At 38.8% G+C, this 22,889-nt stretch overlaps 3 protein-coding genes across 6 annotated transcripts; all 3 read right to left on the bottom strand.

Annotated features, from left to right (window-relative positions):
• Positions 1-454: 454 nt before the first annotated feature.
• On the bottom strand, positions 455-2,939 carry LOC111577596 (kallikrein-8-like). The gene is made up of 5 exons (XM_023283941.3): positions 2,081-2,939; positions 1,745-1,939; positions 1,442-1,494; positions 1,082-1,239; positions 455-992 (listed from the first exon to the last, which is right to left on the bottom strand). The coding sequence occupies exons 1-5, from the start codon at positions 2,245-2,247 to the stop codon at positions 840-842; spliced, it is 726 nt and encodes a 241-aa protein (XP_023139709.2). The 5' UTR covers positions 2,248-2,939; the 3' UTR covers positions 455-839.
• A 2,024-nt stretch (positions 2,940-4,963) lies between these two features.
• Positions 4,964-9,027, bottom strand: LOC111577590 (snake venom serine protease 5-like). 4 transcript variants are annotated; one of them, XM_055009931.1, is made up of 5 exons: positions 8,914-9,027; positions 7,715-7,901; positions 7,338-7,527; positions 5,614-5,675; positions 4,964-5,395 (listed from the first exon to the last, which is right to left on the bottom strand). In XM_055009931.1, exons 1-4 carry the CDS (start codon positions 8,960-8,962, stop codon positions 5,670-5,672), a joined length of 432 nt encoding a protein of 143 aa, XP_054865906.1. In that variant the 5' UTR covers positions 8,963-9,027; the 3' UTR covers positions 4,964-5,395; positions 5,614-5,669. The 4 variants fall into 4 exon arrangements, 1 of the variants encoding a protein (XP_054865906.1); XR_008601438.1 differs by lacking the exons at positions 7,338-7,527; positions 7,715-7,901; positions 8,914-9,027 and adding exons at positions 5,885-5,936; positions 6,178-7,308; XR_008601436.1 differs by lacking the exons at positions 7,338-7,527; positions 7,715-7,901; positions 8,914-9,027 and adding exons at positions 5,885-5,936; positions 6,174-7,305.
• Positions 9,028-12,680: 3,653 nt separating this feature from the next.
• Positions 12,681-22,829, bottom strand: LOC118471229 (trypsin Tyr p 3.0101-like). The gene is made up of 12 exons (XM_055009811.1): positions 20,798-22,829; positions 20,220-20,406; positions 19,845-20,021; positions 19,522-19,586; positions 19,181-19,320; positions 18,959-19,098; positions 14,664-14,731; positions 14,037-14,223; positions 13,659-13,829; positions 13,313-13,374; positions 12,972-13,111; positions 12,681-12,877 (listed from the first exon to the last, which is right to left on the bottom strand). The coding sequence occupies exons 1-12, from the start codon at positions 20,835-20,837 to the stop codon at positions 12,731-12,733; spliced, it is 1,524 nt and encodes a 507-aa protein (XP_054865786.1). The 5' UTR covers positions 20,838-22,829; the 3' UTR covers positions 12,681-12,730.
• Positions 22,830-22,889: the final 60 nt, after the last annotated feature.

Here is a 22,889-nt window from a genome sequence, read left to right as displayed (position 1 = left end):
CTTTACTCAGCCTTTGACATCAAAATTCTAATCAGCTTCTTCCTGGGTCCAAGTGGACGTTACCACCATGTAATAACATTTTCTCTAGGTGTGACTGATATATCTTATTCCTGAGAAAGGGATTTGCATTAGCATAGAGTGACCTTGGACCTTTGTCCAGTGAATGTTTGTGCCAGGTTTGAAGAAATTCCTTCATCTGAGTATCACATTCACTATAATGCTAAAAAGGATCTTTATTTTGCAGAAAGGTAAATTAGCAAAACAGTGCTTGCAAAGATAGAATCTAAAGCACAATGTGTGTGTGTGTGTGTGTGTGTGTGTGTGTGTGTGTGTGTGTGTGTGTGTGTGTGTGTGTGTGTGTGTGTGTGTGTGTGTGTGTGTGTGTGTGTGTGTGTGTGTGTGTGTGTGTGTGTGTGTGTGTGTGTGTGTGTGTGTGTGTGTGTGTGTGTGTGTGTGTGTGTGTGTGTGTGTGTGTGTGTGTGTGTGTGTGTGTGTGTGTGTTTCTATAAGTTTCCCTTAAAAGTTTTTTTTTTTTAATCCCCCAACTTTGGCAAGAAAATTCTTGTAAATATTTTCAAAAAAATGAGCAAAAATCTTCCCAAAAAAATCCTAACAACATCTAAAGTGATTACATAACAAAAGAACTTCTAACATTTTTTGTGAAACATTTTTAACATTTCTTTTTTTTCCACCAAAAAATCTTCAAAGATTTCCCCCAAAATGTTGAAAATATGGACATCAGAAGTTTCACTGTGAAAATATTTTTTTCCCCACATTTTCAAACTTTAAGACGGGTCAATTTTGACCCGCAGGATGACATGAGGGTTAAAGCTTTTTAGTCAGGCAGTAGTTCTTTTGATCCAAGCTGCATATTGAGGATTGCAGAGGTCCATGAAAGCAGCTGCTTTCCTACATACATAGCGAGGATCTCCAAGAAAAGAAATGATGCCGTAAATCTTGTCTTTATGCACCACTCCTCCCCCAGAGTCTCCCTGGAAGAGAGAGAAATATGCTTAGTTTTTCCCTTTTTACTGAGATATTAATGTATCTGAAAATGATCAAAACTCCAATGCCAACTCACATAACATATATCCACTCCAAGACTTTGGCCACAGAACCAGTGTTGGTACATCTTCACTTGGTAAACCTTTGGAGCTTTTTCCAGCAAAGTATGTCTGAGATCTTCACAGTCAACAACTTTGATGTCTGTACAGTGGAGAGTTTGTGATTTACCAGGTTCTAGAGAAGGCAACATGAAGAACTGTTTTAAAATATTTCCACAAAATACATTGAAAGCAGTTAGAAGAGTTTTTATGTTTGTCTATTAAGTAAAGAACAATGCAGTTTTGGTACCAAAGAAAATATAAAATTCTTCTTATTTAAAAAAAAATATATATTAATTACTTATGAAAATAGAGCAAAAATTGCAAAATCATCTCACTCCTTCTGTCATTCAGGCCTCCACACGTGGCAGCATGGCCTGCAATCTCAACTCTGTAAAATCACACCAAGAAGAACAATGAGAGCAGAAGCATTAGGTCATATTATAGTAAACATTTCGTAAAATGAAATGCAAATGTTCAGAAAAGGCCCAGTTATTAGCCAAAGGATCATAGATGTTTTCTTTCATCCAAAACAAACCACATGACTGTAGAATGTTCTATTTTACAGAAGTGCTCTAGGTGTCAGTATCTATTATAATACAGCTTCATATCATTTTTATGACGAAAAACCCACAACTCACATTCTGGGTTGATCTCCACAGTCAGGAAGAGCTACAGGCTGAATGTTCGAGTTTCCAGGTAGCTGCAGCAGCATGAGGTCATGAAATCTGTCACTGTTGTTGTTGTCTATGTCGGTGTAGATCACAGGCTTTCCAGTGATTTGTACTTCTTGAGCAGCACCACCTAATAGGACACCTAAATCTGCAAATATGGTCCTACAAAGATAAACACTAGACAGTTAACACAGATTTTCCTCTCAGCATATTTTATCTTGTCAAGAACACTAAAACATAAATACCAGATATTATTTAGGTTCAGTTGCTACAGAATTCTGGGTAATAGTGTCATTTTCTTACCTTCCTGGCTCCAGACAGTGAGCAGCAGTCAGAATCCACCGTTGACTGATCAGAGATCCTCCACACAAGCTGGAAGACCCGTCAGCAGCAACTCCTCTAAGTCTGACGTGGTACCGACGCTCACATTTATGACCTCCGATGATTCTCTTCTGCAGATCCACCATCATGCTCACTGCAACACCTGAAAGAGAAATCCCCCCACCAGGTGACTGAGTAAGAACAGTGGTTGCCTGTCTTCAGTAGAATATTCCTAATCTGGTCTCAGGAAAACAGAAAAAAAGAGTCCGTATTAAGACTTGATTGATCTGAAGCTGAGCATCAAATATCCTCATCAGCTAAATGAGCGTTATCACATGTACAAGAAGTTCAGGGATGGGCTTTGAAGGCAAAACCTTCCTAAGTGTTTCAACTGCATCAAACATGTTCCAGTGACGTATATGGGGGAGAAAAAGTACCTACTCCAGATGTGATACATTGACAGGAGCTGAAACACAACTCAGAGGACAGCTAGTGCCATTTTTCAGCCCTTTCAGTGCATTCATGTCTTTGTCAAGCATAGCCATGTCAAATGTAAAATTCACCATCTCCATTGTTCTATTTCCTATATGCTCATAGAACTGGAGTTGAATCCAGTAACTGCTATTTGCTATTTTTTATACACATGGAGCTAAGCTCATAGTCGAAATTGTTGGACCCTAAAACAATTTCTTCATTATTACAAAGTTACTGAAGAAGCCACATCCAGTCCAAGCTGACCAGTAACAGTCCTTGCAGTTTCCATGTGGTTTCTCTAGAGTCTGTAGTTATAAGCTGGCTCTAAGATGTCCCTTTAAAGCACATCTCCAGCTGATAGGTTCCACATGAGATCTTCCTGTAAATACATTTACTGACTACATTCAGTCTTAATCTCCAAAACAAATACCTGGTACATGTATTTCTTTTCTCATAAAACATCTGCTTTCATCATTGTTTAGATATGTTTTCTAACTGGCAGCTTTCTGCTTTGTATAACTTGCTTGCTCGAGCACATGCATGTGCACCTGTTGAATAAAATATTGCACAGATCTGCTGTTGGAATATTCTACATAGCCTCTTTAAGGTTTGATACAGCTAAGTGTATTACATCATTTTAATAACCTCACCCTACAGGCCCATTTTACAGCTAGCACAGTAAGCATTAAGAATGCAGATCTCAATATACATATATTTAGATATAAATATATGAAATTGTTGAATACTCACAGATGCATAGACATAACAGAAGAAGCATCAGGAAAGTCATTGCTGTGGTTCTCTCTGTAATGGTGGAACTTTCTGTTAACAAATGACCCCTGCAAAGCCACCAGTCACATCCTGAGGCCTTATCAAGCCCTATTGGCTGCAACACGCTACACATTTATGCAAAGTCATGGTCACGTATCAGCAGTCCTTGTCCTTTGTGAAGCGACAGCAGGGAAATAAGTAAGATCAGTTAAGTAAGATGTGAGCCCACTGCACTGAATTACTTTTTACACTTCTTACCAAGTCACTCAGATGATTTCTGACTTTCATTCAGAACTATGAGGTGAAATGGCCCAGGATCCTTGGTAAAACACAGATGTTATGCAAATATAATAGTGGCTAATGCCAACATTCAGAGACAGTGCAGGAAGCAGTGTGTGCTTGTGTGGCTAGTTGAGTAACAAGAGAGGAGAGGTCAGAGTGGTCCATCTCCATGCTAATAATTTTAGTTTAAATTACTAATAAACTTGTATATACATACATGTTAATATCTTAAGGTTATTATTATACAAAAGACCAAATCTAACTTAACAGCAGCTTATTAAACTGTCCAAATAACTAACAATCTAGTTCATTTATGACATTCTAAACACTATAAATTCTGTCTGTGTGAAGATAATCTACTACTTTACGGACAGTAAAAAGAAGATATTCTGACAGCTGTGATGGAGCTCAGGACTCAAACTGAGGATGGCTGCAATGATACAAATGATTTACTGTGACTCTGTGAGGGACTGGTCACATATCACTTGCAGTCAGATTGTGACTGATCCTCTCTACAAACTCAGAGAAGATACTTCTGCCAACATCTGTAAGCAACAAACTGAACTTCAGTTGGTGAATCTCAACAATCTGTTTGTTTACAATTACATTTTATTTTTATGGACATTTCAGTTTGTAATAGATGTGAAAATGTAGGCCAGAGTGATTATTTTGTCATGTAAAATTAATCTTTTTCTGTCTGTGTTTTGGAACAAGTTTGGCCCTGAAATGTGGAAAAAAAAAACCTCCCCAGAAGGACTTCACAGAGACTTGAAGTATGTCGCTTGTATGTGCTTTTCCATTGTGTTGAAAGTGATGCAGAAATGTTACGAGGTCCAGTTGACTGAATGCTACAAGAGAAGTAAAGTGTGCATGGTGCTCATTCAGACGAGAAGAAGACATGTTCAGTTGCCATCAGATCAATGGAAAGGAGAAAACATCTGAACAGATCTGATCGCTTTATTGTAAGAGTTCACAGGCCCAAAAGGTTGGGAAACACCAGCAGAATCCACCCATGAGTATAGAAAGTATGGTAACATCTGAGACAATAAACAAATCATCTCATAGCGCATACTGTCCAGTTGCCCTCTTCCTTATGACTTAGCAATGCCTCACCAGAATCTCTGTGTGTTTTCTTTCCTTATTGACGGAATGGGGAGGGGAGTTTCAACTTTATATCTAAATAATGACAGATCTTTGTGACAAACAGTGTTTACAGTTTGCAACCTTATTTGCAGTGAAGTAAATCATGAAAATATGTGTCAATGTTTCCTCTGTATATTAAGCTTCAGTTTTATGTTTGTCCTAACCCGCACAACAGACCACACTTTCCTTTTGGCTTTTTAATCGTATCTTTGATCCATTTTAAGTATTCTTGATTGCAGATGTCCATGAATGCAGCTGGTGCAGTACATACATGGTCCATATCACCCGTGAAAGACATGACACCGTAGAGTTTGTTCTTGTACACCACTCCTCCACCAGAGTCACCGTGTGTGAGACAAATATAGTGTTTATTGCTTACGTCATGATTTTGCTCCGCTTCGATTCATCCTGATGACTAAAGTTATGAATGAATGTAGAGTAGGGTTAAGTGGAGAAGCCAAGGCGACTCACGGAGCACACGTCCACTCGAGGACTTTGGCCACAGAACCAGCGATGATAATACACTTTGTTGTAGAAAAAGCGGTTGTTGGTTCTCAAATGGTTTCTGAGCGCCTTACATTGAACAATCTCAATGTCGACACTGAAGAGTAGGTGATCCACCCGGATCTACAGAACAAGAAAGCATGCATTCTAATCAGCCATTTAATCTGAAATATTTTAAAGCACTCATATATAGTTGAATCATTTCTTATATTTACCTAATTTGTATAAAATAGTAACAAAAAATGAAAAAAAAGACTTTTCTATTCAAAGAATGAAATGAAAAAGAAACTAGCCTATATAAACTGATCATAATGCTAGTGAAATTATCAAAATGTTCTCACTTCGTTCACCATTGGGCCCTCCAGCAGTGGCAGCATGGCCAGCAACTGAAACCTTTTTACCTCTGAAAAGGACACAAACCAGGACAAAAAAGAAAAAGAATATTTTGTCATCTTAAAAAAAAAAACATTACTCGTTGCCTAGCTGGGTTATCAGTACATCATTAAAATTCTAAGGTAAACAAATAATGACCTCAATCTCACAGCGCCACGCAGTGGAGCCCTTTGGCATTAATGAAGCATTGAATTTGTCATGTTTCCTCTGAGTTGTTACCTTTGACAGATATTTGTTTTGATGCTTTTAGTACTTCTGTCTCTGTAACTTTCTGTTACAGGGAGGTCAGAGAACCCAGGCACAGACATGGGGAGACAGGAGGAATATTGAGAAGAACTTTATTTAAACTAAACAAGAGCTAAAACAATACAAAAGGAACCAGGATTGAGGGGAAAACCAAACCTAGCCAAGTATAAATATGCAAAACCAAACAAAACTATCAAATCCAACACCGAAGTCCAAAGGAAAAAACCCAAACACTAACAACTACACCAAACAGAGTACTCACAAACCAGGGGAAAAACTAGATAGAAGACCCAGGGAATCCGGGGGGAGAGGAGTAGAATCCATGGGGGTTGAAGCAGTCGAGAGGCAGCAGAGCTCAGTGGGGAGAACAGGATCCAGAAGTGGAGCAAAGTCTCTGAAGGGATGTGATTCTTTATGATCCAGCAGAGAGTGAGTGAAGGAATGAGGTTTAAATAGTGAGCAGGTGAGATCGAGTGCAGGTGAGCTGATTACTGCAACGAGTGTCACCTGCAGTAATCAGCTGAGTGCAGACAGGTGAGCAGGGAGAGACAGAGACAGGGACGAGAGAGACAAGAGGGAGGGATGACAGACAGGTCAGAACAGAAGACAGATACAGAGTGAACAGGAGGAAGAAGGAGAGACCAGGAGGAAGAATGAAGGAGAGAAACAGGAGCTGGAGCAGAGATCATGACACTTTCAGTTCTTCTGCTTCTGGCACAGTGTTACAGATGTGACACTTGGATGCTAACTTTGCCGCTCTGCTCTTAGATTTATCATCTAACAGATCTGAAACCCTGTCCAACCAATTCCACGATGACAATTGTACACCTGGTTTTGGTTTAATATATCCACCTACCTCGTGTCTTTGTTCCCTTTGACTCTGAAGAATACAGTAAGATGGAAACATTTCCACAATTTAAAGCTATTGATCAACAGGCTCCAGTCCCCTTTTGTCCTCTAGAAATTTGCTGCCTTCAAGCTGAGAAGTATCTGATTCAGCTGAAGTTTCCGGAAGATACATTGAGCATCATGTTAATGGTTAATTAAACCTTCAGTTCAACATTAATCAGTTGCTAAAGGAACTTTTAAGTATTGACTGGGTTCTAAGCATTGGCCTATTACAGAGCATTCAATGTACGACTGGGTTCTCCATGGTTCTAGAATGAATGCAGAATACAAAATCCATTCCTTCACTCAAAGGAGCCGTTCAAAGGAATTATTTCTTTGAAACCAAAGACATCCCTAATTAACCAAAAGTATTTCATCTGTTTGAGTACAAGTTCAAGCCAAGTTGGTAAAATTAGTTCTATGTGTGGCAAATTACTTAAAAAAATCAAATGTATGTTCCTTGTTTGATGTTACATTAAGATAAACAGTTTTTTTTCTGACACAGAAGAAATAATAATAATTAAAAATCACAACTCACTTCAGGATGATTACAAGAGCCAGGAAGAGCTATAGGTGGAATCTTAGTGGCCGTAGGTAGCTTCAGTAGCATGATGTCATGTGACCTCTGGTTGTTGTTCTTGCCAGTGTCTGTGTAGATCTCAGGTGGTTCTTTGATTTCCACTTGTTCTCCAGGACCAGGATGTACACCGAGCACTGCATGCATAGTCCTACAGGCAAGAGGAGGTGAAATAAAAAGAAACAGCCACTTGGAATTTTCCAGAACTCAGTGCATAATAAATCCATGTCTCTGTCCATTACAGAAGTAATACCAACAAATACAAATGGTGCATCAATGACAAACATCTTAAAGACATGCATTCTGAATTGAGGAGTAAAGAATGGAGGATTTCTCACCATCCAGGCTCATAGCAGTGAGCTGCAGTCAGAATCCACTGGTCACTGATCAGAGATGCACCACAGAAGAAGTCCTTATTGCCATGACTTACTATCAGTTTCACATGGTAATGACGCTCCTTTGGTCGACACTGATTGCCTCCAATGATTCTTTTCTGCAGATCCACCACTGTGCTCACTGTGACATCTGAAAGGGAAAGCAGGCCACCAGAAGACAATGGCTGTTTGTAATCAGAAAACTATTTGCTTTTCTAGACAAAAGCAGGTGTCTATCAGGGTAGAACAGGTTACTTTTAATTATTTTCATTACATTCAATAAAAGAAATACTGTTAAAATCATTGCTATATCATTAGCCAACAGCAAAAATTTGTATATTTTGATTCCATTACAGCGTAAAAAGTACTCACTCTCAGCAATATAATCAAACAGTGCTGGCAAAAAATGAACCCCTGAATCTTTTCTGCTCTACGTTTCTGCCTTGATACACACCAGCAGATTGGTACTTAAGTCAACAGCATGCAGCCTTCATAACCTGCAAGGTTCAAATGCTCTCTTACTAGAGGTAAAACTCATGAATCTGTTGATTCAAATTGCTTTGTTCAATTCGGAGATGTAGTATGTTCAGCAGTAGCTACAGCAAGTGAATGCACAACGCTGATGCTCTCTGTTGTTTTCACATATTTCATTTACAAGTTATCATTACTAATATAACTGCACCAGCTCGGGAGCACTGAGTTATCAAATGATTATTATTTTGCTGTCTTTCAGTAGATATTAAAGAAGGAAGTAAATCTGAAGCACAGCTGAGGTTAACAACAGTCTAGTTATTCAGGACAGTCAGTTCACTGGTGGTTGAGGATTTGTTTATGTGTGCTCAAAACCTTCGCATTAAACTCAGGCAATTCCTAAATGTAGGCTTGGTAGCAGCTAGTATTTTTTATTTGTTTTCATCCGCTGTGTGCTTGATATGTTAATATTTCTATTTCACTGGCAATTGATTGTTGCTGCCATCAGCACATGGTTGTAAGATGTGTGTGAAAATCCTAAATTCAAACCAAATGTCCTCCAGGACTACAATAAAATTGCAGATTAATGTGAGACAAATGTAAATGAGACAACTGTGTCCCTAGAATTTCACCTCTTCACCTCCTCCAGATCTCAACTATTAAACTAAAAGACTCAACTGTGTGTTACTCACCAAGCCCCAGCCAGAGGAGAAGAAGCTTCAGACGATCCATCCCTCTCATTCTCTGTTCAGTGACTGAACTCTTGTGACTGGCATATTTTAAATCTGTCAGCACTGCAGTGTTGGCCTTCAAGCCACCAATCACCTTATGAAAGTCTATCAACACAACCTAACAGGCCGCACAATTCCACACATTTGTGCAACTTTTGATCCTTATCAAATGAGAATGATGCAGGAGGAACTAAGAGTCAACAGTCCTATAACTATTAGTGAGCATGCAGCTTTATAAGGCAAATGTAGAGTTAGAATTAAGACTAATAAAAACAGTTCCCTCCTGCTACCATTCACATTAACCATTTCCCCAAATTACATCAATATGTACCTCCCTTTTCAGGAATGACTCAAGGAACATGAAGGGTGCAAGGCATTGATCTGGCTTCCAAACTCCACAAATCCCAGTATGATCGAGCATCTGCTGGATGCACCAGCTGAAGCCTGACACACCGAGCCCACCCCCCCCCCCCCCAACCCACAGCACCCAAAGGATCAGCTGCCAGCACCCTGGTGACACCACAGGACACCTCAAGAAGTCAAAGCTGTTTTGATGGCACAAGGAGGACTCACACAAAATTAGTGGTTTTAATGCTGTGGCTGTTTGCCTCATAGTGCCTATAGTATTTACTCCATTCATTTTGACAACCATAAATCACAGTGAGAAAGACTAGTGGACCTTTTTCTCTTCCTGCTCTGAAAATATTATGTAGTTATTATTGAAGCTGTCGCATTCAGGAGAGGTATTAGAAAAAAATAAGCAGCAAGCTGGTAACTATACAGTAGATTGGAAAAGGCTAGAGAACAGTTGCATAAATTCCAGATGAATTAGATTCCATTGCAGTATAGATGAACCTGTCCTAATGTAGCATCTTACTGCATGTTGTTTACATGTGCTGTTTTGACTTATCATCCTGATATGCAGATCAAACAAAGAGATTTTAGGTGGAACACAGAAGGAAAGCATAAAGAAAAACAATCAGTCACCCTCAAAGTAGAAGTGGGAAGAGGAAGAAATATGTGTTCTTTGCAGCTAATTTACATATAAATGGCCACAGTTCCTTCAATGTTCAGCCTGCACTGATGTGAACACTCAACCAGTTTCTTACCATCCTGCCTGCTAGCAGTGAGCTGCAGTCACAATGCACTGATCAGAGAGCCACCCCATGGATCTCTATTCCATCTCATAATATCACTTTCAACCACTTTATTATCGCTCTCAGTTTTTTCACACCGTTTCCCTCCAATGAATCTTTTGTGCAGATCCACTAGGGTGTTTACTGTGAGACCTAAAGCAGAAAGTTTGAGGTTGCTGTTGAAGAACAATAACTCTCAGCCAGCTCCTTTGGCTCTACACAACAGAAACATGACAACTTTCAACCAGATTCATCACAAGTGAGGGTATTAAAATGCATTGATAACAAACGGATATTAAGGAATAGCTAAACATAGGAAATGTGCACCATAGTTCACAATTCACCTGCTCACAGCAAATAAAGGATCAGAAGAGCCATTGCTGCCATTTAGCCTCCACTGTCTATTGGGACAACTTTTAAAATCGGATCACTCTGTTCTAGAGCCACTAGCTACAGGGCAAAGGTTTATCAACAACATGTCAGTGGTTAGAAATGTCTGTGTTCATGCAAAGTTGAATTACTTATTAATAAATTCAGCACCTGTCCTCCATATGCTGACAGTATTAACTGACATTGCAATATGAACAGAAATTGACTTTTCTTTTAGACATTTAATGCAAAGTTGGACTCTTGACTGAAGCCATGAACTCATCTCCCAGGTCCAAAGTGTTCTGTTCAACTTTTGTGACTTTCAAAGAATTATTTTATCTAAAAATGTTCTGTAGAAAAAGATTAAGACAGTCCACAGCAGAAGTTGTTTTCATATCTTATCTTTCCAGTTGCCACCTTGTGACATTTTGACTCTTCAACCTGACATGCAGATTAAACTTCAAGATTTCAGGTGAAACACAAGAGGAACAACAACAGTCAAGTCATCTTCACAACAGAAGTGAGAAAGGGGGAAAAAATGAGCACAATTCTTTCAGTGTCAGTCCATCTGTTTCATAGCCGACATTCTGACAGTAGTAGGAAAAACTAATGATATACAATGCAGAATTTTATTTAGGTGAGTCAGGCTGAGGTTACTGCCTACCCATACCACAAAAAGGAAGAGATCCTTGGTAATATTCTAGCAGTATTTACACCTGATATTCACTATAGTTAATCAAATGGCTTTGAAAATGCTCAGCATGGTGGAGGCCTCCCTTAAAGTCCAAACTTTGATCTTTTATTATTATTTAGTTTCAGGCATGTATGTTGAAATTGTGTGCTAATTCACAATGTAATACCCTCTCAGGACTCTTCCCATATTAGGGACCTGAGTCATCTGTTCCTCTGAGTCGCCCCCTACTCACTCTTGGTGCAGCATGTTGGATCAACTGGAGGCTTCATAGAAAACCACTGGGACATCCTAATATTACAACTGTTGCTGTGATCTGCCTGGAGGTGTGGATGTGCGCGCTACACCTGATGGCAGCTGCTTCATGCCTCCTCAGAAGGTGAACCAGTGAAGCAATCAGCAGCACACGCCAGGAACTCAAGCAGTATCAACGGTGAACCAGTCATTTTAGCTGGTGGACGGAGCAACAGCAGCAGAAAACAGGGACAAAGAAAGAAAGCACGGAGTAAAAACGCATGGGAAAAGGACTGAAACCAAAAAAAGGCTACCGGTAAGCTCATGTGTCTCACTGGATTCTGTTTAAGTGCTTTCTGGCTGTGTTGTTGAGGACACGTTTGAATTGTACTGCCTGGTTTGTTAATTAATATTGTTATTTGTGAGTAAAAATTCTGCTAAGGTGCAATTTGTGTTATTTTGGATACCTAGTATTTATTTGGCTTAAAATATTTATTTACATAATTAGATGAAAAGTAGTCCATTGTTTGCTAAAACCTTTGTTTAGAAAATAGTTTATGAGTGGCCAGTTACTTATGACAAACAAAATACAAAATATAAGCAGAGGGACAATTTACAGACAACATGTGAACATCTTTGACTGAAATGAACTGAATTCATTCTAATGAACTACAGACTGTTCACCTCCCCTGAACTTTTAACTGTGGAAAACAATCTTGATCATGGCAAATATACTGACTTTTAAATCACACAAACAAGTAATGAACTTATATAGTGTAAGTAATGAGAGTAATAACAAAGAGCATCCAGCTTTAGTTTTACCAAAGTCAGAACTGAAGTCTGTTTTAAGCCAGACTGTGGTGCTGTTTGACTGTATAGAAATATATTTTTATGTTGGTTTTAGAACAAAATAAATAAATTGGGACATTGCAGTTGCAAAAAAATTGCAAAATGTAAACTAGTTTCTTTCTTTTTAAACACTTCTTCCAGTTATACACTTGGACTGTGAAGCTGACATGTTGTTTTCATTGATTCTCATCTTTTTATTGAAATCTACAATCTGCAACTCAAACAACAGGACAGTGTGAACCGATTTAAAAGAGCACCACTGGTATTTCACAGGGTGAGTTAATGGAAGGTAAATGATACTGATGACTAGTCTGGGGCTTTTTCTCCTTTAGTGGTGAGTTGATGAGTAGTTTCACATTTTGTTTGCACTTCTGTGCTTAAATATTTCTGGCTTCAAGACACGTGAAGATCTTCTAGGGTGAACACAAAAGACACAAGAATCACAGGCGTCAACTCTAGATCTGAAATCTCAGATTGTTTATTCAACATTTATGTTTCATTATTTTCCTTTGATGGTTTTCTTGATCCATTCTTTGTATTTACAAACATCCAAGGAAATGCCTTGTCTAGTGCAGCCATCTGTTCGGCCACTAACATGTACAGCACGAAGCTTGCCCTGATATTCCACTCCACCACCAGAGTCGCCCTGAGAGGAAGAAAATATGTTGAGTTTGTTATTTTGCTCCAAAACATCTGAAGACTAGACAAAAGGAATAATCTCACCATCCATAGCAACTCACCACACATGTGCCCACATTGTTTCTTTGGTAACAAATCCAGTTGCCAATTGGCTCGTTTGGTTTGCTGATTTTAATAGCTTCTGTGTCACACTTGGAAACCTTCATTGTTGCACACTTGAGATGTGTTGGTTGACCAGGTTCTGGAGAAAAAATAAACCAAGAACACTGACCAATACTGTTACATTATATACTTATTGAATTAAACAGTATCTTTGAAAGCCTTGAAGACGCTGTATAACTTTATTTTCAAGCAAAATGTTTTCCTCAAAAGATGTTGAGCTGCACAAATAAAATACATGGAAAAAACAAATAATAACTAAGATAAACAAAAACTGTCTTACTTGGTTCGCCTTTGTTATCGATTTGATATCGACCATGGCCTGCAACCTGAACTGGTTCACCTCTAGAAAATAAAAAAAGATAATAATAATGATCTCATGCATGTACTGTGAACACAAAATAAATCATTATAACTGAATATAAAAGGAATCTGATGGATATACACCTTTCCAGACTGTCTTTACTTAAGTAATTTCACTCTGAGATTTTAAACATTATATGGAATGTTTTACTTCAACGGCCTCAGACAAGATTCAAAGCTCATGTTTTCTGCCATATATATATCACTCCTCTTGTGTTAATGCATGAAAACCTTAAACACAGAATATTAACAGAAACTTTACTCACATTCCAGGCTTGGTGTTGCATTCATTGTTGTCAGGTAGAGGTATAGGATTAATGTTAGTAACGGGGCTCGGTAACTTCAGGAGCATGATGTCATGGTTCCGATAGACCACAGGTTTTCCTCGGATTTTCACTGTCTTTCCTGGACCTGGATGCACACCTACAACTGCATGCCTAGAAGGAAGAGGAACAGCATACCTCTCCAGTTAAAAAAAAAGAAGCAAAAACAACAAAGAAAATCTCTATTCATGCATGTAGATAAAGTGCTGCATGGATTTACAACCACACAATCACAGATGTCTAACAATTTACGGTCTAGCTTTGAAAGGTTTGTCATTAATCCGTGGTTCAATTTTTCAGGTAAAACTAGACTTTTCTCACATTGTAGGTTTCTGGCAGTGAGCTGCAGTCAGAATCCACTGTGGTTTTATCAGAGAGCCACCACAAACACTGATAGCGGAAGAAGGATTCCTGTACAGTCTGACATGGTACAGACGCTCATCAGGGTCACAGTCTTTCCCACCATAAATCCTCTTCTGCAGGTCCACCACTGTGCTCACTGTGACACCTGAAAGAGAAACACCTCCACCAGGTGACTTTGAGCAAGATGGCTTTGAGTTTATAACAGATTAAACAGCTGAGTGTCCAGCAGAGATCCCAACACTTATTTATTACACTGCAAGAAATAACTGAATAATTTTATTAGCTGCATTATTCATTACATCACATTTGGGTTGATTGTCAGACAAAAATAAAGTGGAGGTATTACAATCAGTAGTTGGTTCATCTCTGGTGATTACATGCAGCCAAGGCCTGTATGAATACATTGGATGTTAACCTCCCTTCAAAGTCGTCTACTTTAAAAGACAGTTTTACCATTTGATTCAGCTTAATGCATTAAATTATTTTTCCTAATAATTTACTGACACATTCACAGAAGCACTGGTAGACTGAGAAGATTAGTAACAGCATCGTGTGCTTGATATAAAATCTAAACAGAATACCCACCAACCCACAGGAGAAGGAGAAGAAAGGTGAGACGAGCCATCTCTGTCACTGATCCTCCAATGACTGAACTACAGTAACAGCGATGCCTTTTTAAATGTGTTCACGTTGTCCTATTGGTCTATGAGCCACCAATAACCTCATGGAAGTTTATCAAAGCAATCCCATTGGTCATGAAACTCTCCACCGTTTTGCAAAATTTAGAAGATTTACTAAATGTACCCCGCCCTGCATTACATGAAGGTTTTTTTTTTAGCTATATGAAGTTGTGCAATTGCATTGTGTCAAGATCTACTTGGTCAGTCTGTGCATCAAACTACTGATCGGAAAAAAGTTAATTCCATTTAAATTCTTCTCTCGAGTTGATTGTGAATACATGACAGTAGTGGTGGATTGATTTACCCACTGGATTGAGGTACCTTCAAAATGTCTTTCAATAGAGGCTTCTGTTGATCCCTGCAAAAGAAAATCTTTACAATAGAAAGGAATCACTTAATTTTACTGGTTAATAGCTTGTGTGTGAGTGGCCACAACAGTATAACATCTTTGCTCCTTGAAGGTTTGTGTTGTACTTCAGATACACTATATTGCCAAAAGTATTCGCTCACCTGCCTTGACTCGCATATGAACATAAGTGACATCCCATTCCTAATCCATAGGGTTCAATATGACGTGGGTCCACCCTTTGCAGCTAGAACAGCTTCAACTCTTCTGGGAAGGCTGTCCACAAGGTTTAGGAGTGTGTTTATGGGAATTTTTGACCATTCTTCCAGAAGCACATTTGTGAGGTCACACACTGATGTTGGACCAGAAGGTCTGGCTCTCAGTCTCTGCTCTAATTCATCCCAAAGGTGTTCTATGGGGTTGAGGTCAGGACTCTGTGCAGGTCAGTCAAGTTCATCCACACCAGACTCTGTCATCCATGTCTTTATGGACCTTGCTTTGTGCACTGGTGCACAGTCATGTTGGAAGAGGAAGGGACCAGCTCCAAACTGTTCCCACAAAGTTGGGAGCATGGAATTGTCCAAAATGTCTTGGTATGCTGAAGCATTCAGAGTTCCTTTCACTGGAACTAAGGGTCCAAGCCCAGCTCCTGAAAAACAAGCCCACACCATAATCCCCCCTCCACCAAACTTTACACTTGGCACAATGCAGTCCCACAACTATGGTTCTCCTGGCAACCACCAAGCCCAGACTGGTCCATCAGATTGCCAGATGGAGAAGCGTGATTGGTCACTCCAGAGAAGGCGTCTCCACTGCTCTAGAGTCCAGTGGTGGCTGCTTTACACCACTGCATCCCACGCTTTGCATTGCACTTGGTGATGTATGGCTTGGATGCAGCTGCTCGGCCATGGAAACCCATTCCATGAAGCTCTCTGCTGAAGCACTGTTCTGGAGCTAATCTGAAGGCCACATGAAGTTTGAAGGTCTGTAGCGATTGACTCTGCAGAAAGTTGGCCACCTCTTGGCACTATGCTCCTCAGCATCCACTGATCCCGCTCCGTCAGTTTACGTGTCCTACCACTTGGTGGCAGAGTTGCTGTCGTTCCTACACACTTCCACTTTCTTATAATACAGCTGACAGTTGACTGTGGAATATTTAGGAGCGAGGAAATGTCACGACTGGATTTGTTGCACAGGTGGCATCCTATCACAGTTCCACGCTGGAATTCACTGAGCTCCTGAGAGTGACCCATTCTTTCACAAATGTTTGTAAAAGCAGTCTGCAGCCTAGGTGCTTGATTTTATACACCTGTGGCCATGGAAGTGATTGGAACACCTGACTCTGATTATTTGGATGGGTGAGCCAATACTTTTGGCAATATAGTGTATATGCTGTTCTCAGAAGACAACATCATGCTGCTGACGACCTGAATGACCACAGGACAAGAATTAAAAGCAGATTTCAGGAACTAGCTGGAAAATATACAATCTCACAGTTACCACCTTGTGCTATTTTGACTTTTCATCCTGACATGCAGATTAAACTTCAAGATTTCCGGTGAAACACAAGAGGAAGACCAACAGTCAAGTCATCTTCACAACAGAAGTGAGGAGGAAAAAAACAAAATGGACTCAAGTCCTTCAATGTCAGTCCAACTGTTTCATAGCTGACATTTTGACAGAAGCAGCCAAAGCAAATAATGATATAAACTACATCTGTATTTCTTTGAGGTCCGTCTGGTTGAGGGTCTGGTATGATATGAACTAAGACTTACACCAGAGTGGCTTTGGGACAAGTTTCAGTCACAAACACTTTAATAACCTGAACAATTTGACCAAATGGGGGATTTTCACATGTTGAAGAGAAAAGTACTTGAAAGGCTTTTGAAGAAAATAATTGATGTCTTGATGTTGAGCCCACTAAAAATGTAATTTGAACAAAATGTACCACTTTTTTTGAAATGTGGCCACAATAAGAAACATGAATTATTTAATTAATTTGTAAAAAGCTTCTACAGGGACCCTTCAATGAATGCTACTTCTGTCAAGCATATAATGACAAGTTTCACTGTCTGAAATGGAACAGATCTCTCCTATGCTCACAAACACACCAACACCCATCAGAACTGAATGGAGCTGAAATCATTCTAATGGACTACAGACTGTTCAACTCCACTTTTTACAGATTATACAAACAATCAAAGGACAAAGAGTAACCCAGCTCACTATTTAAAACAAAGCTCCATCTTTAGCAGCTGAGTGAATGGAAGTAGAGTGTTCCATATATATTGTGGAGTCAGATGTTCACTTACAGGATGTCATCTTACATGGATGACAACATGGAAAATGGGATCACTGCCGTTCAAGAGGAGAACTACCGGGGTAAAAGCTGCAGAATGTCAAACCAGTATGTTAATCCAGTGGACAAAGTTCTCAAGGGAAACATTTATCCCATGATGCATCTGTTTATGATGCTGTCCATCAACTAAAGCAACTCAAAAACATTTGAGGAAATTAACAGCAACTAGGTTTACAAATTTGTCTCAGTCACAGGTTACCTAGAAATGTACAGCGTTGTCTTGGAGGATACAGGTCAGGATGTAAGAAGTATGCATGTCCATGGATTCTTACCACTAAGCACAGTCTTGTCATGGAGGTGGAGAAGAAAATACTAGTAGATCTTTGGAATAGTCATCTCTAGTTTCTGGTCATCTTTGTTCTAAAATTGTGACATAAAAGAATAAACAAAAGGCTTTGGTATCAGCTGGATTTGTGGAAGTTTCCTGGGAAATGAGGAAATGCAGACCATGAGCTGATCCAGGAGCAGGACTGGATAGAACTGGTTCCACCACCTCTGTGGCCTGTTCAGACAGTAAACAATGTCTGTGTGTCTTTGTTGGACTCTGGTTAAGATAAGTCTCCGTTGTTTTTACAAATCTCCAGGCTTCTCCACATTTATTACCTCAGGTTAGGGTGCATTATTCGTTTTACTGCTCTTCTACCCTCCTTGGCCCCTCACAAACACAGCGACACCTCTCAGAACTCAACAGAGCTGAAATGAACTGAACTGAATTCATTCTAAACTAAATACAAAATATAAGCAGAGGGACAATTTACAGACAACATGTGAACATCTTTGACTGAAATGAACTGAATTCATTCTAATGAACTACAGACTTTTCACCTCCCCTGAACTTTTAACTGCGGAAAACAATCTTGATCATGGCAAATATATTGAATTTAAATCACACAGACAAGTAATGAACTTATATAGTGTAAGTAATGACAGTAATAACAAAGCGCATCCAGCTTTAGTTTTACCAAACTGAAGTCTGTTTTAGCCTGCATACTGTGGTGCTCTTTGACTGTAGAGAAATATATTTTTATGTTGTGTTTGGAACAAATTAAATAAATTATGACATTGCAGTTGCAAAAATAAATGTATAATGTAAACAAACTTCCTTCCGTTTAAACATTTCTTCCAGTTATAGACTTCGATTGAGAGGCTGACATGTTGTTTTCATTGATTCTCATCTTTTTATTGAAATCTACAATCTGCAACTCAAACAACAGGACAGTGTGAACCGATTTAAAAGAGCACCACTGGTATGTCACTGGGGAAGTTAATGGAAGGTAAATGATACTGATGACTAGTCTGGGGCTTTTTCTCCTTTACTGGTGAGTTGATGAGTAGTTTCACATTTTGTTTGCACTTCTGTGCTTAAATGTTTCTGGCTTCAAAACACATGAACATCTTCTAGGGTGAACACAAAAGACACAGGAATCACAGGCGTCAACTCTAGATCTGAAATCTCAGATTGTTTATTCAACATTTATGTTTCATTATTTCCATTTATTTGGTCTTTTCTTCGATCCATTGTTTGTATTTACAAACATTCAAGAAAAGAGCCGGTAGCATGCAGACATTGTCACTATTAGCACTGATCACACCATGAAGCTTGCCATTATATTCCACTCCACCACCAGAGTCACCCTGAGAAGAAGAAAATATGTAAAGTATGATATGATTTTGCTCCAGAACATTTGATGTAATGTTGGCAGCAACAACAACTCACCTGACATGTGTCCGTATCTTTTTTTTCAGCACACAACCAATTTTCATCTGGCACACTTTTACGATAAGCTCGAGTTTTTTTATTGTCACACTTGGAAACCTTCATTGTTGCACACTTGAGATGTGTTGGTTGACCAGGTTCTGGAAAAAAAATAAACCAAGAACACTGATTAATACTGTTACATTATATACTAATTGAATTAAACAGTATCTTTGAAAGCCTTGAAGACGCTGTATAACTTTATTTTCAAGCAAAATGTTTTCCTCAAAAGATGTTGAGCTGCACAAATAAAATATATAGAAAAAACAAATAATAACTAAATTAATCAAAAACGGCCTTACTTGTTTTTCTGGTCTTCTCATCTATTTCATAATCACCATGGCCTGCGACTTGAACTACTTCACCTCTAGAAAATAAAAAAAGGTTAATATCTCAAACAGTTATGTATGTGCTGTGAACACAAAATAAATGATTATAACTGAACCTTTCCAGCCTGTATTCAGTAAAGTTATTTAATTTTGAGATTTTAAACATTATATGGAATGTTTTACTTCAACCACCTCAGACAAGATTCAAAGCTCATGTTTTCTGCCATATATATCACTCCTCTTGTGTTAATGCATGAAAACCTTAAACACACAATATTAACAGAAACTTAACTCACATTTCCGGCGGACTTCTGCATTCCTTGTCTTCGGGCAGAGCTATAAGTTTGTTCTTAGGGTCAATAATGTCGCTCGGTAACTTCAGGAGCATGATGTCATGGTCCGGATAGACCACAGGTTCTTCTTGGATTTTCACTGTCTTTCCTGGACCTGGATGCACACCTACAACTGCATGCCTAGAAGGAAGAGGAACAGCATACCTCTCCAGTTAAAAAAAAACAAGCAAAAACAACAAAGAAAATCTCTAGTCATGCATGTGCTGCATGGATTTACAACCACACAATCACAGATGTCTAACAATTTACGGTCTAGCTTTGAAGGGTTTATCATTAATCTGTGGTTCAACTTTTCAGGTAAAACTAAAATTTTCTCACATTGTAGGTTTCTGGCAGTGAGCTGCAGTCAGAATCCACTGTGGTTTTATCAGAGAGCCACCACAAACACTCATTTGGTCAGCAGGATTCTTATACAGACTGACATGGTACCGACGCTCCTCATCTTTACATTTATCCCCACCGTAAATCCTCTTCTGCAGGTCCACCACTGTGCTCACTGTGACACCTGAAAGAGAAACACCTCCACCAGGTGACTTTGAGCAAGATGGCTTTTAACTGAATAATTTTATCATTACTTAATGGTAAAATTCTCAGCTGCATTATTCATTACATTACATTAGAGTTGTTTGGCAGACAAAAATAAATTAGAGGTATTACAACCAGTAGTTGGTTCATCTCTGGTGATTACATGCAGCCAAGGCCTGTATGAATACATTGGATGTTAACCTCCCTTCAAAGTCGTCTACTTTAAAAGACAGTTTTACCATTTGATTCAGCTTAATGCATTAAGTTATTTTTCCTAATAATTTACTGACACATTCACAGAAGCACTGGTAGACTGAGAAGATTAGTAACAGCATCGTGTGCTTGATATAAAATCTAAACAGAATACCCACCAACCCACAGGAGAAGGAGAAGAAAGGTGAGACGAGCCATCTCTGTCACTGATCCTCCAATGACTGAACTACAGTAACAGCGATGCCTTTTTAAATGTGTTCACGTTGTCCTATTGGTCTATGAGCCACCAATAACCTCATGGAAGTTTATCAAAGCAATCCCATTGGTCATGAAACTCTATGCAAAGTTTTGAAGGGTTATCAAATGTAACCTGGCCTGCAATACATGAGTTTTTTTTCTGTAGTTGTATGAAGTTGTCAAGATCAAGATTTACTTGTTCTGTCAATACGTCAAAGTATCGAACATTCATTCCTTTATGTTATAGTGATGCTGCTGGATTTCAATGGATCACTGGTTTCTAAATTATATTTCATGCATCACAATTTGTCATACATCACTTCTTTATGCACTTTTAAATGTTTTGAAATGTTAAACAGAGTTGGTAGATCTCAGTTCTGAATCATAACTATTAAAGCCACATCCTAGCACAAGCATTCTTGGATCCTTTAGGGAATGTTCCTTGAATGTTTGTTTGCTGGAATTGTTATTTATGGTGTATGTCTGCAGTATACGGTGTTCACAGATTTCAAAGAAGAAAATGTTACATTTCTCAGGTAACTACATTTAAAAGTAATTCTGGTTATAGTGGCACATAGATTATATTACTGGAAAGTCTAGTTATTGTACTAAACAGTAAACCTCATATTCTACTGTACTTAATTATAATAATAAAATGTTTACATGAAATACCATAGTCACACTGTAAAAATACAATAGAATGTGACCACAGCTCCCCGTATTTAACTGCAATTTTCTAAATTTTTTTTTACAGTGACTAGGGTATGGTCTCTGGACACATTTACAGCACATATTGTAAAACTTAGTTTCAAAGGTACACTCAGGAACAAAAGTTTACATACACTTGTGAAGACCATGTATATCATGGCGATCTTGAGTTTCCAATGACCCCTATAACCCTGAATTTTCTGCGATAGACAATGCATCTTCTGGAAATATGACAAAATCTGCTGCAACAAAAATATACACAGAAACTTAAATGATCGGTTCTGGTGATTCCAAAAAATTGCATTAATCAAGTTTTCTTGATGGCATTACCTCTTAATCTCCCACGAGTGATTATGAATAACTACAGCTGCTGACTTCTCTGAGGACATTTAAATCAGGCCCATTAGATGCACTTAATAGACTCATCCACAAACACTAGTATGGAAAAGTCTGAGGAGTTCAGAAAAGATCTGAAAAAGCAAATCATGTCTTGAACATGTCACGTGGAGCCATTTCAAAGCAGCTGCTTTAAGGATGGCACAGTTATGTCACTGCCACCATCAGGAAAGAATACAAGCTATAATCTACTACAAGTGGTCAGGAAGGTCAAGAGTCAACCAAGAATCACCAAAAAGTAGATCTGCAGATACGACACCATAAAGCTCAAGTGAAGGTCTCTTGAAGACCTCTATGGTCAGCTGAAACAAAAACTGAGTAACTTGGCCACAATGACCACAAAGATGTTTGGAGGATAAAAGGTGAAGCTTTTAATCTCAACAACACCAAGCTTACTGTCAAGCATGGTGGTGGTAGTATTATGCTCTGGAGATGTTTTGTAACTAGTGGAACTACTGCTTCAAAATTTCACTCATTTTTTCAGAAGACCTTTAATAAATCTATAAAAGAAATTAAATGTACCACTGTTTTTGTTTGTTTGTTTGTTTTGTTTTTGTGATGAAGATGCACGTGTTTCAGTGATTCCCTCCTAGAAAATTAGGAGACTGCTCTGGTATGCATGGTCTGTACAAGTGTATGCAAACCTTTGTTCATGACTGTAATTACATCCTTCATCTGCTCACCTTCTGCAAATATTTATTGGTGTAAAATGTTCTGGTGATTGGTTTGGAAACATTTACCTTATAAGCTGATTTGCAGCTGCCTAATTCACCATAGTTTGGGTTTCTGTGAGAGGAGACCCTGTAGTTGAGGCTCCAGGTCCTCTAGAGGGAGCAGAAATTAAATAAACAGGTTTTCCCAACCCATAAGTAATTCTCTCCAGAATCAGTGTTGGGGTAAAGGTGAGGT

The sequence above is a fragment of the Amphiprion ocellaris genome, chromosome 4 (genome assembly GCF_022539595.1).
Source record: "Amphiprion ocellaris isolate individual 3 ecotype Okinawa chromosome 4, ASM2253959v1, whole genome shotgun sequence".
Classification (NCBI taxonomy): domain Eukaryota; kingdom Metazoa; phylum Chordata; class Actinopteri; family Pomacentridae; genus Amphiprion; species Amphiprion ocellaris.
The sequence above is the reverse complement of the archived record's forward strand: the minus strand, read 5'-3'. Positions and strand labels throughout refer to the sequence as shown.

What these genes read in the sequence shown, in the direction of transcription:
- LOC111577596 (XM_023283941.3), bottom strand. Translation starts at nt 2,247, where the DNA reads ATGATGGTGGATCTGCAGAAGAGAATCATCGGAGGTCATAAATGTGAG. An exon ending in AGGCCTGAATGACAGAAGGA is followed by an intron (nt 1,240 to 1,441) that starts GTGAGATGATTT and finishes TGCCTTCTCTAG; the next exon opens with AACCTGGTAAATCACAAACT. An exon ending in TTGGAGTGGATATATGTTAT is followed by an intron (nt 993 to 1,081) that starts GTGAGTTGGCAT and finishes TCTCTCTTCCAG; the next exon opens with GGAGACTCTGGGGGAGGAGT.
- LOC118471229 (XM_055009811.1), bottom strand. Translation starts at nt 20,837, where the DNA reads ATGGCTCGTCTCACCTTTCTTCTCCTTCTCCTGTGGGTTG. An exon ending in CACTGCCAGAAACCTACAAT is followed by an intron (nt 13,830 to 14,036) that starts GTGAGAAAAGTC and finishes TCTTCCTTCTAG; the next exon opens with GCATGCAGTTGTAGGTGTGC. An exon ending in CGATAACAAAGGCGAACCAA is followed by an intron (nt 13,112 to 13,312) that starts GTAAGACAGTTT and finishes TTTTTTCTCCAG; the next exon opens with AACCTGGTCAACCAACACAT.
- LOC111577590 (XM_055009931.1), bottom strand. Translation starts at nt 8,962, where the DNA reads ATGAGAGGGATGGATCGTCTGAAGCTTCTTCTCCTCTGGCTGGGGCTT. An exon ending in TCTCCTCTGGCTGGGGCTTG is followed by an intron (nt 7,902 to 8,913) that starts GTGAGTAACACA and finishes TTTCCCTTTCAG; the next exon opens with ATGTCACAGTGAGCACAGTG. An exon ending in CACTGCTATGAGCCTGGATG is followed by an intron (nt 7,528 to 7,714) that starts GTGAGAAATCCT and finishes TCTTGCCTGTAG; the next exon opens with GACTATGCATGCAGTGCTCG.